This window comes from Felis catus, chromosome C1, assembly GCF_018350175.1.
Source record: "Felis catus isolate Fca126 chromosome C1, F.catus_Fca126_mat1.0, whole genome shotgun sequence".
In the NCBI taxonomy this organism is placed as follows: domain Eukaryota; kingdom Metazoa; phylum Chordata; class Mammalia; order Carnivora; family Felidae; genus Felis; species Felis catus.
The window spans coordinates 4,226,203-4,254,150 of NC_058375.1; the positions used below are offsets into that span (position 1 = coordinate 4,226,203).

The 27,948-nt window shown below is 61.3% G+C and overlaps 1 protein-coding gene and 2 long non-coding RNA genes across 10 annotated transcripts; 2 read left to right on the plus strand and 1 right to left on the minus strand.

The window, feature by feature from the left end:
• Positions 1 to 42: 42 nt before the first annotated feature.
• On the minus strand, positions 43 to 27,796 carry PLEKHG5 (pleckstrin homology and RhoGEF domain containing G5). Of its 7 annotated transcripts, XM_023258038.2 has the most exons (22): positions 27,689 to 27,796; positions 26,753 to 26,829; positions 11,281 to 11,410; positions 9,991 to 10,093; positions 9,553 to 9,610; positions 9,095 to 9,186; positions 8,536 to 8,672; positions 8,109 to 8,254; positions 7,453 to 7,647; positions 7,181 to 7,375; positions 6,797 to 6,892; positions 6,139 to 6,189; positions 5,864 to 6,013; positions 5,437 to 5,547; positions 5,184 to 5,333; positions 4,952 to 5,089; positions 4,658 to 4,777; positions 2,875 to 3,007; positions 2,660 to 2,775; positions 2,390 to 2,577; positions 817 to 1,593; positions 43 to 531 (listed from the first exon to the last, which is right to left on the minus strand). In XM_023258038.2, exons 1-22 carry the CDS (start codon positions 27,690 to 27,692, stop codon positions 522 to 524), a joined length of 3,177 nt encoding a protein of 1,058 aa, XP_023113806.1. In that variant the 5' UTR covers positions 27,693 to 27,796; the 3' UTR covers positions 43 to 521. The 7 variants fall into 7 exon arrangements, with proteins under 7 accessions (XP_023113806.1, XP_044890960.1, XP_023113809.1 ...); XM_045035025.1 differs by lacking the exon at positions 27,689 to 27,796 and having other exon boundaries at positions 8,109 to 8,176; XM_023258041.2 differs by lacking the exons at positions 26,753 to 26,829; positions 27,689 to 27,796 and adding an exon at positions 22,490 to 23,034.
• On the plus strand, positions 5,333 to 13,126 carry LOC123379454. The gene is made up of 3 exons (XR_006583871.1): positions 5,333 to 5,690; positions 11,560 to 11,685; positions 12,738 to 13,126. It is a non-coding gene; the product is annotated as an uncharacterized LOC123379454 (long non-coding RNA).
• On the plus strand, positions 16,931 to 24,578 carry LOC109502051. Of its 2 annotated transcripts, XR_002160388.3 has the most exons (4): positions 16,931 to 17,001; positions 19,229 to 19,347; positions 23,031 to 23,208; positions 24,353 to 24,578. It is a non-coding gene; the product is annotated as an uncharacterized LOC109502051 (long non-coding RNA). The 2 variants fall into 2 exon arrangements; XR_002160387.3 differs by lacking the exons at positions 16,931 to 17,001; positions 19,229 to 19,347 and adding an exon at positions 21,794 to 22,543.
• Positions 27,797 to 27,948: the final 152 nt, after the last annotated feature.

Genomic DNA, 27,948 nt, shown 5'->3' on the forward strand with positions numbered 1-27,948 from the left:
TCAGGAAAGGGGCTGGTTCCAAAAGCAAAGAACTTCTTCTGGTAGTATATACAAGTCTTTATAAAAGAATCAAAAGCTCAATAAATATGCAACTTTACACAGAGCCCAACCCGAGCCTGGGGTGGCCAGTGGGCCTGGGAGAGAGGAAGGCAAGGACAGGAGAGCAAACATCCCGTTTGGGGCCGGATGAGGGTGGAGGTGGGAAAGGCCGCCCTGGAGCCCACCCCAGGATTGGAGCTGGTGACTTCAGGGAGCAGCGAACAAGGGACCCTGCGGGGGTCGGGTGGACAGGTTAGTGGGGGTGGCCTTGGGGGGAGTCCTGAGGAAGTACTGCGGCCTGGGCCTGGAGCTCTGCTGAGCCCTCCTCCACTTCCATCCAGTCTGGCAAAGTGCAAATCGGGGGTCCTGCCCGGCGCTCTGGCTACTGTGCGGGCAGCAGCCGGAGCAGGGACCCGGATGCCCCAGGAGGCATGCTGTTTGCTGTCTCTCGGTCAGTGGCACCCTCGGGGGCCTCCCTCTGCTCAGACCTCCCTGCAAGAGAAGGGAAGGGACAGACAGTCCTTCCTTGGCTGATGCCACTTCCAGAGGGGGCTCTGGTCACCCTCCCTGCCCCACCAGACTCCTTAGGCCCCTTCCCCACCACCCACTGTAGACACTGCCATTCAGGCTCTGAAGCAGGTCTCAGGCGCCCTCCTCCCATCCCCACCTCCTAATGCCATCTGCTCCCAGCCATGACAGTGCCCCTACCCATCCCGGGGCTCAGTGCCCCCAAGGCCAACACACTGGGCCACAAGCCCTCTACCCCAGGCCACTCACGAGGCAGTGAGCGTGGAGTTAAGCAGCAGGGTGGTCCTGATTCGGTACAGTTGGGCCAGCGTCAGCTTCCGGTGCTGGGCAGAGATCCCTGGGTGGGGCTCGGGCTGCACCCTGGGTGAGGCCCCCAAGGACAGCTCTCTGCTCCTCCTGGTGGGTCTTTCGGGCGCCCCAGCTGGGCAGCTGGTTCTGCCCTCCAGCTCTGATAGCTTGGGGCCACTGCCAGGGCTAGGTGCCCCCCGGTGAACCCAGCTGGGCCCGGCTTCCTGAGGGGAGCCCTGAGTCCTCGTGCCAGAGACCGTAACGGCCAAGCAGAGTTCTGACAGACTGCGGCTGGGGGCCGGGGGCGCTCCACGGGCAGTGGCCCCTGATAGCAGCTGGAGGAGGCTAGCCTCAGATTTGGACTTGAGCAGGTGGGGCGGGCGGGGCAGCAGCTGGACAGGGGTGCGGCGGCGGAGACGGGGTGAGGGTGGGGGTGAAGGGGCCTGTGGTAACTCTGGGGGCCGGGGCGCTGGCTCCACCACAGGGGCTGGGGCCACAAAGTCTTGCAGGGAGGTGGGGGAGAGGGTGCCGTAGGCAGAGTCCATGGAGCAGGAGCGGCCGTCCACGGGCCCCAGGGGCAGCAGCTCGCTGGTGGGCGTGACAGATGAGGCAGTGGTGCTGAGAGAGGTCTCGTCCGACTGGGAGCTGAAGGGGCCACCCTCGAACTCGGGAGAGGACAGCGGCTCCCCAGGCTCCACCACAACCATGGCCAGGGTCTCCGTGGAGCCATCTGAGGCACTGTGGGGCCGGGAGAGGACAGTCAGCCCAGCCTCAGGAAGCCCAGATGGCCCGGTACAGCCAGTGCTTGGCAACGCAGAGGTCCACAGCCTCCGCCCTCCCGACCTGAGGCTCAGAGATGGCAAAAGCATGTGGCCCGTGAGCCAGAGCTTCCAACCCTGGGCCCACAACACAGATACCCATAATGATGTCTGTCACCATCACACTCCTCCCTCCAGCTGGACACAGTGCAACAATCCTCAGCTCAGGGGCGCCCGGGTGGGTCAGTTGGTTGAGCGTCTGACTCTTGATCTCGGCTGAGGTCATGATCTCATGGCTCGTGAGTTTGAGCCCCGTGTCGGGCTCTGCACTGGCAGTGCGGAGCCTGCTTGGGATTCTCTGTCTTCATCTCTCTCTGCCTCTCCCCCACTTGCTCGCTCACGCTCTCTCTCTCTCTCAAGAATAAATTAAAAAAAAAAAAAGAATCTTCCGCTCAGCTCCACCCCACTGGCATTGGGGGATCAGAGTCAGCGCTCAAGTTCAAAACCTTTTGCCATCCCCGCCGGGACTCTGGCGGGAGACAGAGCCCTCTCCCTCATGTTGTGGTCACAGCACGAAGCCATTCGGAGGAAGGTAGGTAGTCTGGGCCCTACCCGGTGTCAGCAGCCCTGGGGTCAGGAGGGCCCCGCTCGGGGTCAGCGGCCCTGGGGTCAGGAGGGTCCTGCTCAGGGTCAAGAGGGCCCTGCTCGGGGTCAGGAGGGCTGGGCCGCAGCACTTGCCCTGCTCTGGCCCGCTGAGCGGCCCCGGGCAAGCATACCAGTGCTGGGAGTTGAGACTGTTGCTGCTCCTGCGCAGGATGGTGGGGGAGCTGGCGGCAGAAGCGCTACTCTCCCCCGCTTCCTCCTCGTCCTCGTCCTCGTCCTCTTCGTCCTCCTCCTCTTCCAGGCTCTGCAGGTGCGGCTGGCTGCCTGGCTGCTCCTGGGTGCGCAGCTGCTGCAGTTGGTTCTGCAGGTGGGGGAGGGGATGGTGAGCGGCTCCCCCCGACGGGCCACCCTGGCCACCCACCCGCCCACCACTCGGCTCTCACCTGGGCATTGTAAATGGCGTCCACCCAGCCACGGCACAGAGCCTGGCCGCTGGCCTGGAACGTGTAGGCCCCCACAGCGCTGTGGAACTCATTCAGGTAGATGAGGAGAAAGGAGCCTGGTGAGGAGGGGCTCCCATCAGTGCCAGCTAGGACCACAGCCCCTGCCCATCACGGCCCCCTCCCCACCCCACCGGGAGCAGGGCCGGCCTCCTCACCGGGGTCTCGAAGCTCCCGGCACACAATCTTGTCCACCAGCAGCGGCGGCCGGATGACCTTGGTCCTCTCGGCCTTCTTCACCGCCTTGGTCACCAAGAGTAGGTCCGTGAAGAGGAAGCAGTACACGTCCATCTGGAGTGGGGGTGGGGGGAGCAAGGGGAGCAGGCCAGGCCCGGGATCAGGGCCAGGGTCTTGGGACCTCAGCCTATCTGCCGCGACGCCCTCTCCTGGGCTGGGCCCCTTCCTGCCTGCACTTTGGTGATGTTGCTGGGGGCACCCGGGTTTGGTCAAACGCCTTCCCTGCTCCCTGCCCCCCATGAATCTGGGAATACAATTAAGATGAAGAGCAAGGTGGAGCTAACATACTTGTCATTTCTTTCAATTAAAGGTTTACATTATAATTTAAAAATAATTCCAGAAATTGGTAAACCACAAGAAATTATAATATTCTCAAATGATAGAGAATAACTGAACGAGGCTCAAAGACTGCTTCCATTTGGGTGGTTCAAAGCATGTCTGAAGATTTTGAGGCTTAAGTGACTGTCAGCCAACAATTAAGGGGTCCAGGGCAGCAGTGCTGAAAGTGTTCACTTTTAGATAGTCCACAATATAAAAATTATTCTTTTTAAGGGGCGCCTGGGTGGCTCAGTCGGTTGAGCGTCCGACTTCAGCTCAGGTCATGATCTCGCGGTCTGTGGGCTTGAGCCCCGCATCGGGCTCTGTGCCAACAGGTCGGAGCCTGGAACCTGTTTCGGATTCTGTGTCTCCCTTTCTCTCTGCCCCTCCCCCGCTCACGCTCCATTTCTCTCTGCCTCTTAAAAATAAAGAAATGTAATAAAAACAAATTATTTTTTTTTAATTAATTATTATTTTAGAGAAAAAGTGTGTGCCTGTGTGAGAGAAAACAGGGAGGGGCAGAGGAAGAGAGAGGATCCCAAGCAAGCTCCAGGGTCAGCACAGAGTCTCGTGCAGGCTCGATCTCACAACTCAGGGATCAAGATCTGAGCTGAAATCAAGAGTCAGACGCTCAACCGACTGAGCCACTCAGGTGTACCAAATAATTCCTTTAAAAACAATTATGTTTATGATAATATTAAGATATTATTTGTATTTTTCACTTTGATCCCCTCAGAAGTGAAAAAGCAGAGCTTTCCAGAGGCTACAGGACACGTGATGATATCATTGTGATGGCTAACGGACTTCTGCTTGTGTATTTTTATACTTTCTAGAATTTCCTATGGTAGTAGTTTAGATTGTAAGTATTTTCAGAGATTATTTCAGTTTGTTCTCAAAAACAATACTATGTGTCTGTTATTTTTGTTTATAGGTGTTATTACAATAAACTGTACCTTAGTTATAAAAAAAAAAAAGGTTTACATTAAAGAGAAAGAGGGAAGTGATTTTAAAACCACAATTTGCAGGCTCTGGGTTAAGCACCTGGGATTAATAGCTCAGGAGCGAGGCTCCGGGTTGTTCCTGGCCTGCTCTTGGAATGGGCCCCCTCCCTCCCACCAGGAACCCACATGGCACCAGCAAGTGGGCAAGACCAGCATCCCACGGGCTGTGTGGTTGCTGCCATATCTGTAAAGAGTAAACGGCAGGCAGATCATCAGCCCTCGTGTGACCACAAAGTCATCCCTTCTTGAATTGCCACCCAACTGCCAGGGCAGCTGAGAACCACTAAATAGGGCCCAGAAGGTCCCCAGGAATGGGTGGTCCAAACGCACAGGGGAAGAGGGGGTGCGGAAGGGGCCCCGGGCGTGAGGTGGTCCCTAGACTCACCTTGCTGTCCTTCCCCTCCTTCATCCTCAGGCTCCCCTCCAGCAGCAGCTGTCGTGTCTCCTCGGGGGAGGCGCCAGGGATGGGTGCTGTCAGGTCCAGATGCAGAAATTCCTTCAGGAGCTGGTGATTGGGGGCGGGGCGGGGGGGGGGGGCACGTGTAGGGAGGTCACGGTCTGACTCCCCTTCTCCGCTGGAAGTCCGCGCGAAAGATTCCCGGCCTAGGCGCCTGTCTGCCAGGGTGGCCCCTCCTCCATTCCCGCGGGGCCAGGGTCCCCCACACAGGCAGCCTCCCACCTTGTCCACCTCGTCGTTGCTGCCCTCCACCACCTCGTAGGCGTCGATGCGGCTCACCACGGCCGCCAGCCGCTGCCGCTCTTGCCGCTGCCGCATGCACGCGTTCACGTGGTGGATGAAGCGCTCCACCGAGTCGATCTGCAGGGCGGGCAGGCGATGGCAGGTTCAGGGCCAGGGTCTGGGGGCGGCCGCGAGCTGCGGAAGGACCCCCCCCGCGCGCCTCCCCGGTTACCATGGTGACGACGGCCTCCTTGGCGCGCGGCTCGTCGGTCTTCCTCAACACTGACTTGAGCAGCAGCGGGTACTTGGTGAGCCGCTGGTGGGGCTTGGCCAGCATGTCGCTCAGCTTCAGCCGCTGGCACTGCTGATGCTTCTCGGCCCACTGCGGCGCAAGCGGGGACTCGGCTCAGGGCGCGCCCCGCCCCCCCCCCGTGCACCTGCTGCCCCGGTGGGCCCAACTGTCCTGCGCCCCGGCCCTTCCTCACCGTGACGTATGCCCGGAAGAGGTCGTTGTCGCGCAGCAGGCCGCGCATGTACTCCATGCAGCCCTCCTCCTCCATGCAGTATCGGATGTAGGGCTTGAAGAGGGAGCCGAACTGGCCCGGGACGGAACAGGCACGGTTACTGCGCGCTCTCCGCGGCCAGGCCCCGCGCCGGGAGCCTCACGAGCCCTCCCTCACCGCACTTTCGCGACCACCCCAGGCTGAACTTCCGCCAGACAGAAAGGGCAGATGGCCAGGTGGGGTTCAAACCCGGGCGACCGACTCGGAATTCCTTGCCTCCGACCACTAGGGGTCACGTGGCGCCAGGGTCGGGGGGGGGGGGGGGGGGGGAGGCCGGGGTGGTGGGCAGACGGGATCGGCGCCCTAGCCCTGCCGCGGTGTCCCCCCCTGTGTCCGGCCCGGCCCGTACCATCTTGAAGCCTCTGAGGAAGTCCCCGGGCTGCAGCGGCGCCCGCGTGCGCCGCGCCTTCTCCAGCACCGGCACCATCACGCTGCCCCACAGTCCGCGGTGCAGCCGCACGATCTCGGGGATGTTGCTGAACAGGCGCTCGGCCTCCACCTGAAGGGGCGGGAGGTGCGCTCGGCCCCGCCCCCGGACGGGCCCCGCCCCTCCGGCTCCATCCTTGTGTCCCGCCCCCGCCCCGCCCCCAGCGGCAGGCCCCGCCCCCCGGGGCCACACCTCACCTCACACAGCAGCCCCGATTCTTGCAGGTTCAGGAGGCAGCAGAGGAACAGCTGTGGGGGCAGGGGGCGCTGCAGCTGGGGGGGCGTCCCAGTCCCGACGCCCCCCCCCCCACCCCACCCCCAGGCTGTTAGGCTCCCCTCTACCCCTTACCCCTCCCAGGAAGCCCTGAAGCAGCTTGGGACAGAGACGGTTCACCCCTTCAGAAAAGGCCCACCGGGGGCTCATCCTGCCTCGTCCCCACCTGGAGGGAAAGCTCAGGGAGACTGGCCTTGCAGTGACACCTGGAACTCTCTCCTCCAGCTTTGTCCTGGCTCGGCCCCAAGTTTCAGCTAAGGAGTTCTTCCTGAACCCCAAGCCAAAGATAGGTGCTCTCCCCAGGGTGAAGTACACACACACACACACACACACACACACACACACACTCACACTCCACTTCCACAGGCCGGGTGTGGGCTGCTGGGCACCTGGCACACAGCAGGTGTTCAGAGACAGTGGCTGAATGAACGAGTGCAAGAGTGAGCCTAGTGCTCAGCTAACTTGGCAAACTTGCCCAAAGCTTTCTTTCCCCTGTTCTTCTGCAAAGCCCCAAACTCTGTTCAGGGGCCCCCAGAGGGAGGCCCTGGGGGGCAGGGAGGCAGGGTGCGGACCCACACTCACGTTGGTGATCACCCTCAGTTTCTTAATGTAGGAGGCTTCTGTGTGCAGGAGCTCCCACACCGCCTCCTGCTGGTGGCACTGCCTCCGGGACAGCTTCTGCGGGAAGTGCAGGAGGTTGGCCAGGAGTCCCAGAGTGTGCCCGGATGACCCGGGAGGGGGTGAGCCACCTTGCAGGCAACCTCCTTTTCCCCGTGGAAACATGAGGTCCCCCAAGTTCTGCACCCTCCTCCACCACTAAAACAGCCAAGCGGCACACCGCATGTTCCTCGCCTCAGTTTCCCCACAGCCTGGTGGGGAACACCTTGTAGAGCACCTTGTCACTGGGTCCTTGGAAGTGTCCCCTTTCCCTGAAGGGAAGGGAGGAAGGGCCGCGGCTGTACCCACCTCAGGCCCATCAATGAGCTCCCGCCAGCTGTCTTCCAGCCGCAGACAGGCGTCCTCCTCCTCCTCCTCCTCCTCCTCCTCCCCCTCCTCCTCCCACGAGTCGTGGTCGAAGCGCAGCCTGCGGGGCAGCCGCGGCAGCCCGAAGAGGCTGTAGGCGTGCAGCTTGCCCTCCAGCTGCTCCATCTTGTCCACCTCCTGGAAGGAGACCCACAGCTGGGGTCAGGGGACGGGCCCGCCAGCCACCCTGCCCCAGGCCCCACGGGACCACATACCCGGCCCAAAGCGCTGGTGCTGGGGCCCGAGCTGAAGAAGCCACTGAAGCGACTGGCCGCCCGGTTCTTCCAGCTGTCGCTGCCACCACTGCTACCGCTGGGCAGAGAGCAGCTGGAAGGCGTGGGGGCCTCCTGCCCGGGGATGCTCATCTCCCCCAGGAACTCCGACATGTTCTTTCGGCGGCGGCCAGGGGCCTGGCCGGGAGAGGGCGATCAAGGCCGGGGCCCCCCAGACCCTCACACCCCCCTACCCCACGGTGGGTTTCCTGGACCTCAGGGAAGCTGAGACGTGGGAGGGTCTCTGCACCCCCGCCCTGGGATACCACCTCTTCTAAGACCCATAGATGCTCTGGGGGCTGAAGATCCAGGCACAGGTGTAGCTGGACCACTGCCCAGCCCCCAGCCCCAAGCACCACACAGTCACAGGCACACTCAGATGCACAGCTTATAAGCACAGCTCCAAATGGATACACACACACACACACTCCTCAGGCATTAGCAGACTCTCAGAGACAAGACCCATTATCTTGGGGCTCCCTATCCTCAGAGCCACCCCTATTTTCCAGAAGGGGAAATTAAATCCCAAGAGGTGAGGGGCCCAGCTGACCTCCCCTCTAAGGTCCCTCCCCGCCCCCAGCCCTGACACAGCCCCTCACCAGGATATCCAGGCTCTCCCGGCGGCTCTGGGGTTCCACGCGCTCCAAGGAGGGGGGCCCGGCCCTGGCTGGCCGCAGGATTGGCAGACTCAGGGATTTGGAGTCCTTCACTCCCTGTTCCACCTTCCCCTCGTCCCCCGGTTTGGCTGGGGCAGCAGTAGGGGGCAAGGAGAGGTCCTCAGAATCCAGGCCCGGTGGAGAAAGGAACCCAAGACCTCTCTCTCCTGGATCCCAACCAAGGCCTAGCTGCCCTCCCGTGAGGCCCCGCCCTGCCAGCACCCATTGCCAGGGCCCAGCAGAGACACCTGTATGGTAATGAGCCAGCTCAGGGCCATGGCCAATGGGAATCTGAGCCTGGGAAGAAGCAGCCATCTCCGGGAGGCCCAGTCAGGCCCCAGCCACCCCACCTGCCAGGTTAACTGCTCACCTTTGACCCGCAGGTAGTGTCCCCCGAACCTGTAGGCCTCAAAGGTGAGGGACAGGGGCGTGTTGGATTGGTCCAGGTAGATATCCACCTTGCCCAGCGTGATGCCCTTCCTTTCAAATACCGGCAGCAGCACCTCCCTGCCCCAGGATGGGAGGGGTGGCTGTTAGGGGGCAGGCACACGAACCCCCACCCTATGCCCAGCCCCAGCTCCACCCCACCTTACCAGTGGGAAAGGGAGCCACCCGCAGGATCACACACAGGTACGAGGACATACAGGTGTGCGTGCACACACAGCTGCCTACAGAGGTTCGCACGCTCCCACATGGGCCGACACACAAGCCAGTGCTCCCATGCCCTCCCGCTTCCGTGTCTGCCACCAGGGTGGACACTGTCACATGCTGGTCCACATCCAGGAACCGGGCCAGGCGCACACGTGTTGGAATCCATGGGTGGGTCCGCTTACTCACCGGCCACCACACAGACACACACAGTTATGCCTGCAAGGAGCCACCCGCACCCCCGGCCCCACTCCCCCTGCCTCGGCCCCACCAAGCCCTACCCCAGCGACTTCTTCTTCATGGCTGGTACGATCTCTGTCTCAATGTCTACATTCAGGTCAAACTTCAGGGTGAAGCACTCCTTGCTGGGGTCCTGAAAGGGTGTGGGTCTCAGCTTCTGCACCCCTTGTCTCGGCGCCTCCCCGCCTACCAGGGTGCAGGATGGGAACCCCAGCATGGGAGTGAACCCGGGGATCTCCCCAGCCTGCCTCGGTCCCAAGGAGGTGCCCAGTGTCCCTCTTGCCCAAGGGAGGTGTTCCTGTGGCATCTCCCATCCAGCTAAGGTGGATAGTAGTGGGCGGCAGGGCAGGGTGGGCAGGGAGGGACCCACTCACTCCAGGCCCCGTTCCTGGTCCTGGAGCTCAGAGCAGACAGGCCCAGTCTTGGGGATGGAAAGGAAAGGGCCCAGGAAGGGCAGGGGCTGACAGGAGCCCCCCCTGACAGCCCGGGGGCTCCTTACATCTGTGTGTCTCCTCCTTGCCTTCTTGGAGAGTTTCAGGCCTGTGCTCTTCCGGTCCCTGCAGGACAGAGGGCAGAGGCTGGAGGCACGGGTAGGCCCTCACCAGGGCGGGATGTGAACAGGCCCCGGCTGCCCACTCTTTGCTCACCCCAGGCGATCAGATAACTAACTCAGGTGCAGCTCAGGCAGGCCAGGGCCCACAAGGGGCTGAGTGCCCTCTGGTGGCCAACCCAGGAGCCACACCCAGTGGTACCTAGACAGGAGTCTGCCTGCGCCAGGCTGGAGGCTGGCCCAGGCTGGGCAGCTTCCTCCAGGAATCAGGGCATCCACAGGGGCATGGAGGGGTCTCCAGTCGGGTGTTCTGAAGCCTCTTGTCCCTGGATCTCTGATCTGAGATCCAGCCTTGGGATCCCTCAGGTGTCCGCTTTGCCCACCTACCCTTTGCCATCCAGAGAGCTTTCCTCTTCCTCCTCCAAGTCCGCTGCAGGGCTGGTGCGTGGGGGGCATGACCGGGTAGACACGTTTCTGGCCAGAACAGAGCCTTGGGGGTAAAGTGGGAGGAAAGGTCATGCCTATTCCCTCCCTGGCTGCCTTCTTAGCCTGCTACCAGTCCTGGGAACCCCCCACCCCCAACAAACTAGCGCCCTTCAGGTCTGTGCAGAGAGGGGCTCAGTCACTGCGGGTCACCCATCCACCCCTAGACTCAAAAAGACACAAGCACCCTGGGATGACACCCCAGGTGATGCCCTGCCCCCAAACCTGTGGCCTCAGTTTACCCTTCTATAAAATGGGGATAAGGAAACTCTGCCTCTGGGATTGTTGCAGGAAGTCTATGCCTCCTTCTCTCAGGCCTCCTCTCCACACAACCTCCCCCCCCCCCCACCACTGTGAACACACCCAGAGTCCCAGGGGGCCTTGGCAGAGGGGGAGAGTCCTTCTGTCCATCTGACCAGCCAAAAATGGAGACACAGGGTTGGCATTTCTGGCCAGGCTCAGATGCCTGTAAGTCACCCCAGCACAGCCAGTTGGTGCTGGGCCTGGGCCAGGTCCCCACTCAGCAGGAGGGTTTCTGGTTCCTTTCCACAAGCTCCTTCTGACCTGCCCACACCCACCCCCACGGCCCCTGCTCGCCAGCAGCCTGGCTGGAGGATTTGCCCAGCAGTCCCCTACCCTGAGGAAAAGAAAGGGGCCTTTTCCATGCTGGCCCGGGGCGAAAGGCAGGAGCAGGTATGGGATGTGCAGACCCAACAACAAGGACCCAGAACCCGGAAGAGACAGGCCTGCTCTCAACATGGGGCACAGTCCCCCAACCTTTTCTCTTGTTTAAAAACTTGTAGCACAGAAGGAGCCACAACGTACTTGGGTTTCATGATTTACAGTTAACTCTTGTTCTTCTTCTTCTTATGTTTATTTATTTTAGAGAGAGAGAGAGAGAGTGCGAGCAGGGGAGGTGTGGAGAGAGAGGGAGGCACAGAATCCGAAGCAGGCGCCAGGCTCTGAGCCATCAGCACAGAGCCCGACGCGGGGCTCGAACTCACAGGCCGTGAGGTCATGACCTGAGTCAAGTCGGCCGCTTAACCAACTGAGCCACCCAGGTGCCCCAACTCTTGTCCTTCTGATGGCCCGTCACAGCTCCAACAGCTACCAAGACACCGTGCCCCTAAACAGGGAGTTCAGAGCTGCTCTGGGAACCCTACGCGCCCGGCTGGAGTCCCTACCCACGCTCACCTTGGGGAGGCAGGTCGAAGCGGACGTGCCCATCATAATGCATGGCGCTGTGGAACTTGCTGTCACAGGCCTCGCAGAGGTTGAGGGGCCCCCGGCGGTGCAGCTGCTGGCAGTCAGCGTGGTGGCATACCTTGCGGGGAAGGAGGGAAAGGCGGGTCGGGCCGGGCCCCCATAGAGGGTCAGGCAGGCGGGCCTGTGGCCCGACCACTGCAGTGCACAAGTGGGGTTGTGGTCCGTCCGAGGGCTGCTCTTCACTTTCCAACCGTCCATCCCCCACAGGGTGCCCTGTGCTGATGAATTCACTCTGCAGACCTTTCCCAAACTCCACCGTGGTTCCATTCTGAGGGGTGCAGAGAAAAGCAGATCCCTGCCCTCGAGGAACAGATCGTGGAGGGGAGACTTCCTGTAAGGAACCACGAGGCTGTTGCTGCCAGGGTCTCTTCCTGGGGTGCAGGCAGGAAGGGCACCCCAAAATGCTCAACGCTGCCATTTGCTTCTGCCAGCTCAGTGTTGGAACCGGCAAGCCCTTCCTGTCCTCCCCTCCAGACCCTCTGCTCTAAGTTCTGTGACCTGTCTGGCCCCTGCATGGCCAAACTCACATGGGACGAAGGGGGTTCTGGGGGAGTTAGGGACAGGTGCTGGCAGTCTGGGTGATCAGGCAGTACCCTTCCCCCCCCCCCCCCCCCCCCCCCGCCGCACACACCAGTATTTACAGTATTTACTGTATTTACCGTATCACCCTGTACACGTTCTCCCCCATCCCTGTGGATAACTGTCCCATTTTCTCCTCTGCCCTCCGGCTCCTACAGCCTATCTCTGACCCCTCCGCTTCCTACTTTCCTTGTCCCCTGCCCCCACCCCAGCCCAACACGGGCGTCACCGTGCTCCGGTCCCAGCCACCTCCCAGCGAGCCCTCCCCTCCCCTATAGTGTCAGGCTCCCCGTCTATTGGCTCAAGACAGGTTCTTTCCCATCTGCGGCTCCCTTTCCCCGTTCCCTTTCTGCGAAGCCCGGTGAAACAGGTCTCCATCCTGACCACTTCCTACTTTTCCCTCCCAGGACTCGTTACCTTATTTTCCCTGACTTTCCATTTTTAAACGTTTCAAACCTACAGAAAACTGTAAGAACGGTACAATGACATCCACACACCCTTCTACCTTCCCCCGTCACGAACATTTTGTCACACTGGCCTTCTCTGTCACCTACCTCTCCCCTGGCACAGAAGGGCGTGGGCGTTCTCCTACAAACCCCCAAAACAATGGGCACCCTCGGGAAACTGAACGCTGGTATATGATCCGTCTAAGGTCCGCTGTCTGAACAATGGCCTTTATAGCTTTTTTCCCCATACGGGAGCCAATTCAAGATTCGCGCATGCGTTCGTTTGTATCTGTTTATCCCTTTAAGAAAGAGTTCTCTGTCCTTTTTGTTTTTTCTTTCATCACACTGACGTTTTTGAAGCATTCAAGCCAGCAGTCTGGGAGAAAGCCCCTCCACGGGGATCTTTCTGGAGGTCCTTGGATGGTTTCAGGCTGAGCATTTGGGGCAACGACACGAGAGAGTGGACTGTGCCCTCCTCAGTGCGCCCGTCAGTGCGGCTGGATCCCTTGGGGGCCTCGCGGGACCGCGTAAAGGCCCTTTTTCTCTTTGTAATGAATAAGCAGCCCGTGGGGAGATAACTTCGAGACATCCTGTTCCCGGCAATCTCACACTCCAGGGTTTTCACATCCACTGGTGACGTCTGCCTAAATCAAACATGACTACAACGGTTGCAACTGAAGATTTTCTAATTCTTCCCTTCTCTCTGACCCTCTCCCATCTCGGGCCCCCACCATGTTTTCTTTTTTTTAATAACTGTTTTGTTTTGTTTTGTTTTGTTTTTTTAGTTTATTTATTTATTTGGGGTGGGGGGAGAGAGAGAGAGATTGAGAGAGAACCCCAAGCAGGCGCAGAGCCTGACGCGGGGCTCAAACCCACACACCGTGAGATCATGACCTGAGCTGAAGTTGGACACTTAACCAACACCCAAGAGCACTCCCTCCCCCCCACCATGTTTCTAAGTCCACGCGTAGGACCCAGCACTGCCACAGGTGGTCTCTTGCACACCGTCTCCTCCGTGGGCCCCGGGACCCCATGTTCTGCGGCTTCCCCCGCAGCTTTCGGCTCCCTTGCCTGCCTCCTGCTCACGTTTATCCGCATCCCATACCCCTGGGGACTCAGCCAGTCTCGTGACCCGAAAAGCCATCTACGTGCCGGGGGCTCCCGGAGGTAAATCTTCAGTCAGGTCCTCACCCAGGACACCAGACCAACCTTCTCCATGCCCCCCCTTGGGTTCCGAGAAGCGCCTCCCACTGCCCACGTCCTCTGGTGTGCTGCCGGCCTGCCCCCTGCAGCTCCCTGCACCTCAGTCAATGGCAGTGCCTTCCAGCTGCGTGGGAGTATGGGCTGAATTGCGTCCCTCAGACAGGTCAAGGCCTAACCCCGAGTCCCTCAGGATGTGACCTTATTTAGAAATAGGGTTATTGCAGATGCCTTTAGTTAAGATGAGGTCATGCTGGAGTCTGTCACCAAGTGGCATATGGGGTAATCCTGTGACTGGGGTCCTCACACAAGAAGAGGAGAGACAGAAACAGGGACACGTGGGAATGAGGCAACCGGCTTAGACTACACTGTGTGGTTCTCCGTACGTGGAGAATAAACTTCCCACGCAATCAGGGTTCACTGTCACCGCAGCTCCAGGGAATGAATACATTAGGCCCAAATCCCTGGGGTCACCTCTGACCGTTCTGTTACACCCCCATCCAGTCGATGGGATGATGGGACGACGCTTGCGGCTCTCCCTTCAATAGCTGTGGCTTCAACCCGGCCAGGCTCATTAGCCCACTGCTGCCCCCTGGTGGCCGTCCCGGTCACCTCCCAGTGGGATTCCAACAGTGACCTCATAACCGGTCTCCCTGCTTCCACCTGCCCTGAGCATCATCTCCGTGAGCAGCCAGAGTGGCCCCTGTTCAACCAGGAGTCACATTCACCTCCTCAGAACCCTCGACGGCTTCCCATCTCACTCCAGGAAAGGGCAGAGTCCCGTATGGTGACTGCAGGGGCCCTCCTGCCCTGCCCTCCTGTCCTGGCTCACCCTGCTCCACCCACGGCCCCCTGGCGACCCCGACTCGCTGCCTCCGAGCCCTGACCATCTGCCACTCCCTTGGCTGGAATGCTCTTGCACTCTCTCTCTCTCTCAAAAATAAATAAATACATTTAAAAAACAACAACAACGCTTTAAAGTCAATGCCGCTCCGCACTCTCTGTCCCCTCGGGTGTCCTTTCTGCGTGGACCAGCCTGTTTCACTTTGGTGCCTCTCCAGCTCGCCAGCCCTGCAAGGACAGTGATTTTAGTCTGTCCGACTCACTGCCCTAGCTCAGGTCCTAGCCACTCAGTGAATACTTGTTCGGTCTACTAATCAGGGTGACGCAGGGTCACTGAAGAGTTTTGTCTGGGGAGAGCCCCATCAGAGATTTTCAAGGTGACAGACAGGGTGAGGACAGACAGCAGAGAAAGTAATCAAAGGGAGGAAGAACAAGTCTGATCGCTGTAACTCGGGGTCACCGTGTGCCTGGGGCCGCACAGAGGGCCCCTCACCCGAGGAGGCAGGAGCTACGACTGCCCCTATTTTACAGAGGAGGAAAGTGGGACTCAGGGAGGTTTCGAGTAACTTGTTGGGCGTCACACAGCCAGCGGAGCCGGGACTTGAACCCCGCGTGTGTAGCTCCAGCGCCTAGATGTCCAGCATATTCATGCCGTCTATCTCTTGGGTGGCTAAGAAGGGAGAGAGGAGCGGGGGAAGCCGGCCCGGGGGCAGCAGTCGGGCGGCCGGTGGGGGAGTGCTATAGAGAGAAGAGGGAAGCAGTCATAGTTTGATGCTGCCTGTTTGGGCTCCTGTGTCCTCCTAGGCCTCGGTCAGAGAGAAAACAAAACAAAACAAGAACACCCAAAAACGTGGGCAGAGAAACGACAGCCAGCAGGGGGCAGACTGGGGACTCCTCTGGCTCCAGGGGGTCTGACGTTTCGAGGGCTGGGCCCTGGGTGAGCGGCGGGGCGTGGACATGATGGCCCAGACTCCCGAAGGCAGCCTGAGCGCCACATGCGCCCAACTCCCACACCCTTCTCAGCGGTCTTCAAGTGTGTCCGTGGGGTTTTGGGCAGGGGTGAGGGGCGCCCCTCAGCCAGCGCAGCTGTTTCTACCTTCACTTCACCTACTCCCAAACAGTGTGAAAACCGCTATCCTCCACCATGGCTCTGCCTGCCCGGCTGTCAGACATCAGCCCTGGCTTTGCAGATTCTGGACCCCCCCCTCCCTCCGCCCCTCCCCCCACCAGCTGCAAGCATCTCCTCTTGACAATGACTCCGGGCAAGGCACCCACCCCACTTCAGCCCCTTCTTCCCGAGGAGCCCCGCAGTCTGCCAGCCAGGCGGCCATCCCCCGCCTCTGCATCCAGCCTGGCAGCCGGCCTGGCACAGATGGCCCCTCCCACCCCTTCCAGGCCTCTTGTGATTTCCCCGCTGGCTTCATTTTGCTGGCGCCCAGGCACAGAGCGGTGGGACTGCGGACCTGCGGGTTACCCAGGCCCTAGTCTCATAGTGGGTGGGAGGTGACATGGCAGGGGCCATGCTAGGTTCGAAGGGTCCTGCGGAGGGCCTCCGGGACCCCTCCAGCCCAAGTCCCTGGCTCTCTGCCACAATCCTGTTTTTAAACCAATCTAACGTACGGGCGGCAGATTGTACACAGAGTCACTCCCGATAGCAGATTCAGCATTCCACAAACATTTATTGAGCACCTACTAGGCGCCCGCCCTGTGGAGGGACTGGTCTCCCTGAGGCGCTCAGGAGGACTCACTTCCCAGCTCTGTGCTGGGCTCTGGTGAACACCACCACCGCTCTTCCTCCCATTACTACCCATAACTACTACCACTACTAATGGTGACGGAAGCCAGCGCCCCTCCACCGTGGTGACCTCTTCTGCTTCCATCCCCCCAGCAGCCCCCAGGCTCAGGGACAGCAGGGGCATGTGAAGGTCAGGCCCAGGATCTGAACCAGGTGGGTGTTTCTTTACTTAATTCAACGAGTCTGGTTGATGATGGCTTCCAGGAGCCCCCAGAGAGAACCACAAGCCCAACTGGGAGGCTCAGACTGGGGTGGGCAGAGGCCCCTTGCTCTGACTCTGCTCCCCCACCCCTTCTCGTACCTCCATCCCCAAACTGCTGGATGTCCGCAGCTCCCTCTGGGAGCGAGGGTCTCCCCTGCGCTAAAACAGGGCAGCCCCTTCCCAAAGCCAGGCTCTTGGACCTTCTCTCAGACCGAGGTGCCTATTCTCCACCTCCTTGTTGCCCACCACGGCCACCCTCTGAGAGCGGCACCACCCCTGCTAGTGGGGGAGGGGCAGCAAGGTCCAAGGAAAAAAGTTCCCAGGACTCAACCCACCGAGAGGAGAGCCCACCGGATGGAACAGCCGGATCACCCAGCACCTCCAAAGGCAGCGAATGGACCCCAGCTTTACGAATAACAGAGGGGGCCCGTTGGGGAGCACGGTGGGGATGGGGCACCAGAAGTCAGACTTCCCCACTCACACACCAGCCAGAGGCTGGAGCGGGGATGGGGGGAGGGTGGGCAGGGCCTGGACGGAGGAAGGACAGGGAGCTGGGGCCCCAGCGCAGGGCCTGGCACCCACAGGTGAGTCGGGAGGCAGCCCCAGACACAAAAGGCTAAGGGCTGGCGGGCCACCTCGCCGCCCGGGGCCCTTCGGTCGCAGGGTGGGGAAACATCCCCAGGGGCGGGCGGTCGCGCGCACCCCCGCCCCGCCGCCCACACCCCGTACCTGGCCTTCGCCGTCGCGGGCGCGACCCTCCGCCGGACAGGGCAGCCCGGGGCCCGGCCTGGAGGCCGCGCGGCGCCCGGAGACGCCGGGGCCCGTCCCCATGGCGGCCGGAGGAAGCGGCGGTCTGCGCCGCCCGCCGGACAAAGCGCGGGGCTCCGCTTCCTGCCATTGTGCGGCCGCGCCCGCCCCCGGCCGAGCGCGCCGGGACCCCGGGGCCCCCGCCCGCCTCGGCCATCCCGGGGCGGCTCCGCTGCGACCCCAGCCCCGCCCCCGGCGCAAAGGTTGGGGGCTCGGGCGTCCCCGTCGGACCTGCTCTGGGCCTCGGGGAGCTCCCAGGACAAGGGCGCCCGGGCCGGCCCGCCCCGGCTGCGGAGCCCCGACCCCCCGCCCAGCCCCGCGGGCGCCCCGCTCCGCCCGGCCCTCCACCCCACCCCCAACGCCGACGTCTGGGGCCCAAAGGCCCCTCCCTTTAGTCCTGGAGACCCCGCCTCAGAACCTCAGCTCCGGGACCCTTTCTCCCTCCCCCAAGGGAGCCCTCCGAAAGCTGGTGGCAGAGCGGGTGGGGGGCAGAACGGGGACACCTGTCTCTGCTCTGACCTCCAACTGGCCGGGCCACACATCCAGCGCTCAGAGCCCCTCCGGAGCGTCACCCTGGCGCCCGCGCACAGTCCTGGAGAGCCCAGCCTCAGAGCCTGGGCCTGGGGGACCCTGCTCCCACTGCCCAGGCCAGCGGTGAAGGCAGAGGAGCGGGGGGCTCCAGGCGACCACTGGTGGAGGCGGCAGGCGATAGGCAGGCACGTGGGTGCAAAGGGCAGTGATGGTAGATCTTCCGGAGCCCCCAGGAGTTGGGTGAGACGGAGCATCGGGAAAACCTGGGAGCCCAACTCGGCTTTCCCCCCAGATCTCTGCTGCTCCAGGCTGGGTCTGGGTCCCTTCCACCAGCCCCACGGCCAGGGAGGCGCTCTTCAGAGCACTAGATTAGAGGGACCAGGATGGGGGGCGGGGGGGGGGTGATGGTGGGGTCCCCGCTGTAGATTACACTCACTCCCAAGAGGTGGGGGGCGGGCACTACTATGGAGTGACTCAAAAGTCTACAGGCAGGACTGAAACCCAGTCCTGACTCTGTTGTTCTGGAATGGCCTCCTTGGGACCCCATCTCAGTACCTCTGGTGCTGCAGGGGGGACATGATGTCATCACCCTACCCATCCCTACACAGCTCCTCCTCCATGGGGGTGGGGGGGGGGAGACAGGGCAGGGTCTCTGAAGATGGCTCTGAGGAGGTAGCAGTTTACTCCAATCAGGAAGTTTCAAGGACCACCTCCACTCCCAAAGCCCAAGCCATCCACTGTCCACACCACAGGCAGATAGATCTTTTGAAAACTAAAACCTGGACACCTCGCTCCTCCCTTAAAACCTTCCAGGAATTTGGAATAAAATCCCAACATGGCTAGCCCCGACCTCACCTCCCGGCAGGTCCCTCATGGTGGTCTCCATGCTAGCCTGCCTCGTCCATCCCCATGACTCACCAAGCTCAGCACCCGCACCTCTGTGTTCTCCGTCTGGAACCCTGTGCCCCTGATCTTGCCACGGCTGGCACTGGATCCCGGCTTCAATGCTACCTCCTCAACAAGGCTTTAACCTCCTCTCAAAATAAGCCCCTTACATGTCTCACTTCCAATCCTCTTAAACTAAACTCTTTCCTCCTAAGCATTTAAAACTACCTGAAATTGTTTGACTTCCTTGTTCACTTCTTGATGACCACCCCTCCCCACTTGAATATCCTCTCCAGAGGCCAGGGTCCTTAGCTGTCTGGCCCACACGGCGCCCTCCACCCAGCAGGTGCTCAGTGTAGACTAGGAGAACAAATGGATGAAAGCAGAGGAAGGGTCTTCATGCCAGAGAAGGCCACGAGGGCAGGGAAGATCTCTGCCAGGGTGTCCCTTCCTGCTGCCAGTGGTCGACAAAACCCTCCCCACTGCCTGACCGTAGGATTGCTTCTTTTTGCTAGCAAACGTGACCTCGGGCCTGCTGGCCTGGGCGGTGGTTTCTACCACAAATTCTCTGTTCTTGCTGCCCTACAGGCTGACAGCTGAGCGCTCCCAAATGCCAGGCCTGTGCCAGTATCCTGTTCACTACTCTCAAAGGAAGAGGCACGGTTACCATCTCCACTTAACAGATGGGGACACTGAGGCTTGGAAAAGTTAAGTGGCTTGCCCGGGGTGCAAAGTGGGGAAACAGAAGAATGCCTCTGCTTTGGACCACTATCCAGGGGCCTCAGGCAGGGTGGGGGGCATGGAGACCAGCTAAGTGGTGGTTTAACAGCAGGGCCTTGAGTTCTACCGGCTTGGGAACAGGGCAGGTCCCAAAGCCAGTTCAGGGGGATCCTACTGGCCTGGGGTTAGCAGGTCACATCAAGCAGAAACCTCGGGGGCTGGGCCAGGTAGGTCACCGGAGGTCACCTGAGTGACCAGGCCCTGGCCATTCCCCAGTCATGCTGCTGCTTGCTTCCTCCAGCCACGGCAGAGGGCCTGCTCCTCAGAAGGCCAGGGCCCTAGTGCCCCAGGGCCGAGAGGGAAGGAGGGTCAAGGAAGCTGCAGAGTCAGGGGAGGAAAGGAGCCCCTGGCCCTCGCGCCAGGAGAGGCCTCAGCAGTCTCCTGGGTCCCCACTTCCTCTAGAGGAGGGAGTTGAAATAGCCCATGCCCAGGACAAAGAAGTCCTCGGCCCTGGCTCCCTGGGGAGGGGGCCCCTCTCCAGCCCAGCCCCAGCTCCAGGCTCATGAGTCAGGACTGGCTTGTTGAAACTGATACCCAGAAACCAGATGCTGGGGCTGATGAATAATGGAGTCTCCAAGGCAGAAGCCCCCCTTCCGCTCCCCCGCCGCAGCACCATCTCCCAAACCCAGAAAAGCAGGGGACTGTGGGCAGTCCACCCCCACAGCAGGTGGGGGACCCGGCCTGGTCTTTGGTGAGACAGAGGAGCTCCCTGTCTAGGAGGAGAGACCATAGATCTGGGGCCAGCTCCATGTTCTGCCCACAACAACCAGCCTGGAGCACCTTGGCTAGAGGGACACCACTGCCCAGGGGCTCCCCATCCGGGCTGAGCTCCCCTGGGAGCCTACTGGCCCCAAGGCCCCATCTAGCTCCTTGGAAATCCAAGGGTGGAGGCTGCATGTTTGAGCAGGTCGGCCAGGGTGGGGCCAACTCTGCCAGGCTGCTCTCCAAACAGCCCACCCAGCCCCTCCCTTCCCCTAGGTCTGGGCCTCACCCCTTGTCCTTGGATTCTGGGGCCCACCTGGAGGCAGAGCCTGCCCTGAGGCCCTGCCCTGTGCTGGATGGATGCAGGGAACCTCTCTGCAGGCCCGGCTAACCACGTGGGCCCCAGAAGTCAGCAAGGCCCCTACCACCCCAGGGAGGAGTCCAGCTGGGACTCCCAGTTTTAGGGACAGAGGCAGAGGCTGTGGTCAGTGGACCTCATCTCCTGCCCAGTCCCTGCACGAATGTGCCAGGTCCTGGAGCCCCAGATGCCAGCATCGAAGCCAGTGCCTTCTCCTGATACCTCTCTCTCCAGCACTGTATAAAAGTCTCCCTGGGAGGGAATGAGGAAGAAGGCACATGCCTGGGCTACAGAAGACCTGCTTCTGGGTCCCTACTACCCCTGCCCTTGCCCATCTGTGCAAAGAGGGCACTGGCCAGTTCTCTAGAATATTCTACCTAGGGATGTCTCCTGGGCCTTAATATGTGCCTGGACCCTGGCCAAGGGGCAGAAGAACAGTAAAATCCTCCTACAGCCCCACAAACCTGGGGAAGGTTACTGGGGAATTTGTAGGGCCCAGGACCCCCTCGGTCTCCCATTTCTTCGTCTTTCATCAAGGCAAGCCAAGGCCTCTCCAGGTTCATGGGTCTTCTCCCTCTCCCCTCCCCCAATCGGGTCCCGGCCGGCCCAGACTGCCTGAGGCTCAGACTCGCGCGCCCCCTGCCGGCCTCGAAACGACTTTCCGCCTCGGACCAACTCTCGGACGCCCAGATTGGGCAGGGTCGCCCGAGCCTCCCAGCCACCCCGCGCCAAGCCCCACTCCAGGATCCTCTCGCCCAGTCAACAATCCTCACACCGGAGAGGGGTCCCCATTGGCTCCACACTGCCCTAGCGCCGAGCCAACCCCACCCTAGAATCACTGGGGTGGGGGCGGGAGCTTGAGCCCATTCCACCCTCAGATAAATGGAGGTAGAGCCAGTGGAGCCCATCGATACCCACCCCCGCCCCCCGCAGCCCTGGGACTGCGTCGGTCCCTTTACTCCCGGTTCTGTCCATTAATTCGGGGGGAGTCCTGGACGCCGGAACCACAGCCGTCCCGATCCCAGCCCCGTCTCGTCCCCAGCTTCCCCTTGAGACTCACCTTAGGGACATGGGTCTCCTCCCCTGTGGCTGGGGCTCGGGCCAAGGCTGCCAAAGCCCCTAGGGGCGCGCAGAGCCAGGGGGACCGGAGCCGCGGGGCGGGCCCAGTCGGCTCTGAGCCGGCGTGGGGCGCGGGACGTAGGGGAATTACGGTAGGCCGGCGCGGGCGCTACCACCTGGGCGGGCCGGGACGTACCATCGGCGCGCCCGGCTGGCGAGGGGGAGCGCGGGGAGCCCGGGAAGGAAGCGCGGCCGGCGCTGGGGGTTAATCTAGGGGCCGGGCTGCGGGGCCGGGAGGGAGGGGTCGTCACTGTCCCCGAGGGGGCTGGCTCTTCACAAATGTGCGGGAAGTTCCAAGTCCCTAGGCTTTAACCTGGGCTTGAAGACGGGAGGTCGCCGGTCCCCGGCGAGGGCCCGCGGCGGGAAGCAGTCCCGGCCTGAGAGAGGGAGGCCCCGGGGGGTCCAGGCGCAGAGACCCGCAGGCCGAGCCCGGCCGGGCATCGCCCCAAGCCAGGCTCGCTTCCCCTGGATTCTGAACTGTGCCGTCCACGGCGCCTGAGAAACGGGCCCGCCTATCTCTGTGCCCCCTCCTTTTCCCTAGCCCCTGCCTGGCATGGCTGAAAAGGGGGCCATTCGGCCCTTTGGTGCTTCCCAGCTTCCCTCTCCCGGCTGCCTAAGTTCAGAATAACTCCGCGCTGGGCACGGGGGTTGCCGGGAGTGCACGAGGATACCGGCGAGGGTACAGGAGTATTGGGAGAGGAACTGGCCCCAGCACACCAACCCCCTTCCCTAAGTATCACTACGGGGCGGGCCCGGGGCCGATCTTGGGCTCAGGCCCACCAGCGTTTTCCAAACCTAGAACCCCCTCCCACAAGCCCGTCACCAGGCCAAGGCCTCTAGGCTGCCGGTTCTCTTTCCTAGCAGGCTCTGCCCTCTTTGGCAGCACTGACCTCACTGGGGCTGGGTCCACTCCAGGACGGCTCATCTTGGCCACATCACGCATGGTGGGTCCTCTGTCCCCGCCTCTTGGGCCTGGCGCCCCATGCCGTCACCCGCTGCCCCCAGAATGACTTAGCCAAAGCCCAGGACTTCCGTTTGCCCGGCTACTCTGGTTCTGCCGCTTCCTCCAGCTGCAGACTGGACTGCCACCTGCCTACAGCTGACCAGCATCTAAAAGTCACCCCCAGAAATCCCCAGAATCTGGCCATTCTCAAGGGCACCCTGGCCTCCCACCTCTCACTCCCAGAGCACCACCCTGGAGAATAGGTGACTCCCTCTCCCATTATTCACTACATCCTGCCCATTCTTTCCCCACAAGGATCTCAAATCCGCCCCTTCCTCTGCCCTGTGTCCGCCGGTCTTCAGCGGGCCACCACTCCCCTAGACACACCTCCCCCTGACTCATCCCTGCCACCTCACAACCTGTTGTTAAACCGGCAGGGAACTCTAAGGTCATCAAATCCAACGTCCACTCTGCTTGAATACTTCTAGGAATGGGGTGCTCACAACCTGTACACTGGGGAGCAGCTTCAGCTGTTGGAAACTTCCCATCCTGCCTGGGCCCTTGGAGCCAAGCAGAAAAAGTCACCTCCCTTTCCTCCTGATGGCTCCTTAGAAATGGGAGGCTCTGAGGACAGACAGATCTGGTTTAAGTCCTGGCCTTGCCTTGGTGAGTCACTTACCCCCCTGCTTCATGGGATCCTATCGCTCATGTGGAGATGGGGTGATCCCTATGGCATAGGGAGGGTGTGAGGACAAGAGGAGGTCCCTTTGGGGAGGCATAGAAAGCAGGGCCTGGCACACAGTAGGTGCTGAATACATGAGTGGTGGCTGCTAGAAGCATCACCTTTGAGAATGATGCCCTGAGGGTCCCATCTCCAGGATAAATACCCTTGAGTCTTCAGTTCCCTCTGAAGTGATGGTCCAATGTCCCCTGGGCCAGCGAAAGCCCTCCACCATGTCCCCTTGTGACCTGGAGTGCCCTGCAGACTTTGACCAGATCACCCAGCTCAAGGGGGCCCAGCGAGGAGTTGGGGAGTCCGGACACCATCTGTCCTGTGGTTACTCTGCAGGAGGGCTGGATACTCACTATATCATCACCAGGCCCCCCTTGAGAGAGGGAACAAACACTCCCTTCATCTCCACCCCTCCCAAGACTCCAAGCTCCACCTGCCCTGGGGACAGGACAGATGTGCCATAAACATTTGCCATGCTGGGTGGGGTTGGCTGGGGTCTGGGCTGGAATCTGGGGACGTCTCAGATCTCAGGGAGGGGAAGGAGGGCACGCCCAAAGCCTAGGGGTTTCTCTCCCCTTCCATGGCGGACGAACAGCTAGCATTCTCTTGAATCTACATCATGCCACACTCCACGCCAAGCACTTCACATCTGAGCCCTGTTTAATCCTACCCACAACTCAAGAAGCCTCAGTCTGCAGATGAAGAAACGGAGATCAGAGAGGTATAGTGACTTGCCCAGGGTCACACAGCTGGAAAGGAGTAGGCTTTGACCTTGGAGCCACTCTACACATCCTCATCCAGAGCAGGGGCAAGGGTACAACTTCTCTCCTGTGATCTCCGAGGCCCTGACTTTGGGGGGCTCCTGCCCCTCTGCTCACTCAGCTTCCCTCCATCTCCACACCTCCTCGTTCCTCAGGACACCAGCAGCCTCCTCCAGGAGCCTGTGCCCCAGAACCTCCAGGGCAGGAGGTAGGCGCGGGGCAGCTGCTTCATCTCAGAAGCCCCAGCACCCACAACAGGCTGAAATTTAAAAAGCCTGGAGACGGCTTTTTAAAGTGCTGACTTCTCCCCTCCTAGGATGTCCGCTCCAGGAGGTCCTGGGCCTAGAAGTGGGCCCTGCACAGCAGACGCTACAAGCTCATTTGGTGAACGAATGAATGACATCATCTCCTTTAAAAAGCTAGTCCTGGGGCACCTGGGTGGCTCAGTTGGTTGGGCGTCCGACTTCAGCTCAGGTCATGATCTCACAGCTCGTGAGTTCGAGCCCCACGTCGGGCTCTGTGCCAACAACTCAGAGCCTGGAGCCTGCTTCGGATTCTGTGTCTCCCTCTCTCTCTGCCCCTCCTCTGCTCATGCTCTGTCTCTCTCTGTCTCAGAAATAAATAAAAACATCAAAAAATTTTAAAAATAAAATAAATAAATAAAAAGCTAGTCCTATCCTGCTAGCCTTCTGAGCGTGGCTGGGGAGGAACAAGAATGAGGCCCTTGATCCCCCTCCGGAAACAGCTCTGTCGGCCATGCTGTGCAAGGTGGGCAAAAGCTCTTTCCTCTCTGAGCCTCATTTCCCTCACGTCATGCGAGAATAACGCTTTCCTCCTGAGCTCTCGAGGGTTCAGTGACACAAGCATCAGGGCCCGACACCCCACCTAGGGCACAAGTGTGTTTGGTTGGTGGTGGTGATTGTCACCATCAAGGACATTCTTTGTTCCTCTTCCTCAGCAAAGCAGGATGTCATTTGCCTCTTCTCTCACTCTCTGCTTCAGCCTGCTCGACCCCTTGGCAAGACTGGCCCCCCTGCCTCTCTGATCACTCAGGCATCCTTGGCCCCAAAGTGAGTCTGTGCCATTTGTCCTAAAGTGGGTCCTACGAGTGCCAGGGCCTCGTGTCTCCCACGGCAGTCTGGGTGACCCTCTGGCCCATGGCAGTCATGCCGAGTTCCAGGCAGGCCGGGGCTGGGCTGGAGCTAGGACCGGGAGGCTGCAGAGGGCCCCCACTTGCTGAGACCAGCTCTCAACTCACAGGCCTCACCTCTACGTGGTCCGAGCCCTCCTACCCTTGCCCCTGCCTGCAGCAGCTCGGGGACTTGCCCCAGGAGCAACTACCCAAGGAGGGGCCCCAGGGCTCTGCAGGCCCCTGGCAGGATGTATGTTGGGGGTAGCTGAGGCCAGTTTGTTGCCAGGAGCCCCCATCTGGGAAAGAGGCAACCAGCCAACACCAGAGCCCCAATGCCAGGCACCATCCGTGCCAGCAGATTGTGTCTGACATCACAGCCACCCCCCTGCCCGGTGACCACGGCAACTGAAAGCCTCCCCCTCCTGTCTCCGCCCCCAGAACAGTCCTCCGTGTTCCTTCTAACCTGGTCTTCCTGTGCAGAATGTATGAGCATGTGTCTGGGCGGAGGGGGGTGGGAGAGGGAGCTGGGGGGGTGGGAGGGTGGCATTTTTAATTTCCTGCAGCTGGCAGAGCTGAGCTACACGGTGGTTAGGAACACAGGTTCTGACATTACACAGAGCTGGGCTCTGGGTTCGAATCCCAGCTCTACTATATCCTGGCCATGTGTCCTTGGGTGAGCCATGAGCTCCCTGAGCCTCAGTTTCCTCATCTATAAAAAATAACGACAGGACAGATCTCAGAAGGCCAGAAGGAGGAGACAGCGAGTCCTCAGCTCCCCAGCTTGACACAGTAAGAGCTGGCAGTCATTACCATGGTCACTCAAATGCGTGCTGGAAGGGGCCACGCTTGGGTTTGAGCCCTGGCTTGGTCTCTCATGAGCTGTGGGGCCTGAGCCAAGTCACAGGACCTCCCTGAACCTTGGTATCTTCATCTGGAAAAGGGGGCACGCAGGCCGGCCCAACAGAGCTGCCACAAACAGCACATAAGGCACAGAGAGCATGTGGCACAAAGCCCGGCGCATAATGGACAGAGGTGCCCGGCGACGATATTTATCGTTCTCCCTCTTGTTCTGCCCTGCTGCTGGCTCCCAAGGCCTGGCGCTTCAGGACCAATTTGTCCCTTCTTCCCTCTGTCATTCCCATGGCACCCTCACTCTCACCAAGTCCCAAAGTGTCCCTGACCCATGCCCAGGCCTGAAGAGTGATCCAGTGCTCCAGGAAGGGGGCCAGCTGGGCACTGGAGCACAGCCTGAGCTGGGGGGGGGCAGGGCGTCCTTTCTCTTCCTGGGTCTCAGCTTCCTCATCTGTGACATGGGGCCACAGCTCCTGTCACCTCAGGGTGGCCACAAGGACTGCAGTGCAGGAAAGGGCTTTGGTGTACCCCTGCCCCCTGTTCTTACAGAAGTCCCCTCCATTTTGCTGTTTCTGAGCCAAGGGCGGCCCCTTGGCCTCTTAAACAAGCCGCCCTGCGGCCCTGCCCACCCTTGAACCCAGAGGACACTGTGGGTATCCATGCCTGAATAGAGAGAGGGTTGGAGCCCTGTCCTCTCTGCCCCCGGCAACCCAGGCCCTCCAGCCTCCCTACCTTGGCTGCCCGCCCCTTGTCCATGCAGTTGGGGTTCTGACAGCGCAGTCCCTTTTCCTCCGCCAGGCTCTGGTCATCTGCAGAGGAGAGAAGCAGAGGGTTATCAGTCGGGTGGGGTCCAGGGAGGCTGCGCCCCAGGCCAGGGCACCCAGGAGGGCCCTGGGGCCCCAGTGGCCTCCAGACTAGAGGATGGGTGGAGCTGTCTCCTCAATCCTCCCTTCAAAGGAGGTCAGTGTCCCTTTCTCTTTTAAATGCCAACTTATCTGCACGGGAATCTGTTTGCAGAGCCCTTTTCTTGTTGCAGTTCCCCAGGGAAATTATCCAGATTCCACGGGGAGAAAACGTCTTTGGAAATGAGCTGCTCCCTCCCTCTGTCCCACTAGTGGGGGGCGGGGTAGCTCAGTGACCTTGCGGGGCTCCAGATTTCCTGGGGGATCCCCAGAGGGCTGCCGGGTCCGCGGTCCCTTCTGACCCCCTGACCTCCACATCACTGCCTCTGTGGATGGACTCCTCTTCAAAGGCCCGGGGTGTCCCCTTTACCCCGCGGTCCATCTTTGACCCAGAATTTGGCCCCCTCCAAGCTGCCTCTCTTCCTAGGGGCTGGGGTGCAGCAGCGGAGGGGGCAGGGAAGGGGCAGACAGGCTGCCCGCGCCAGCCAGCGTGCAGGGCCAGGGGAAGGGGTGCTGCTAAAGCGGGCCCCAACAAGGGGACAGAGTTTGGAACCCCACCGCCCTGATTCCGAGGCCGGCGTCCACCTCCCACCGGGAGCAGGCCTTACCCAGAGCAGGGGAAGGAGCGCGCCCTGCCCCCCCCCGGCTCCCCCCGCCCGGCCCGCCTGCGCGCGGCGCCCCCCGCCCGCGCCCCTCCTCGAGCCGGCGCGGAGGCAGCCGACCGGCAGGCCTGCTCGGCGGGGCCGGGCCGGGGCCCCGCACTCACCCATGGAGGAGGCGCCGAGCGGCCGGGGAGGCGGGCGGGGCGGGGGGCGCCACGGGCCGGCCGGCGGGGCGGGCGACGGCGGCGGGGGACGGGCGCCAGCCGGGTGCCGGGGGAAAGGCCGGAGCGCCGCCGCCGCGGGACCCTCGGCGGCGGGAGGCGGGGCGGGGCAGGTGGGCGGCAGGAGGAGCCCGACGGGAGACCCCGCCTGCGTGGGGCGTGGCTCCGCGGGCCGCCCCGCCCCTCTGCGCCGCGCCCGCCTC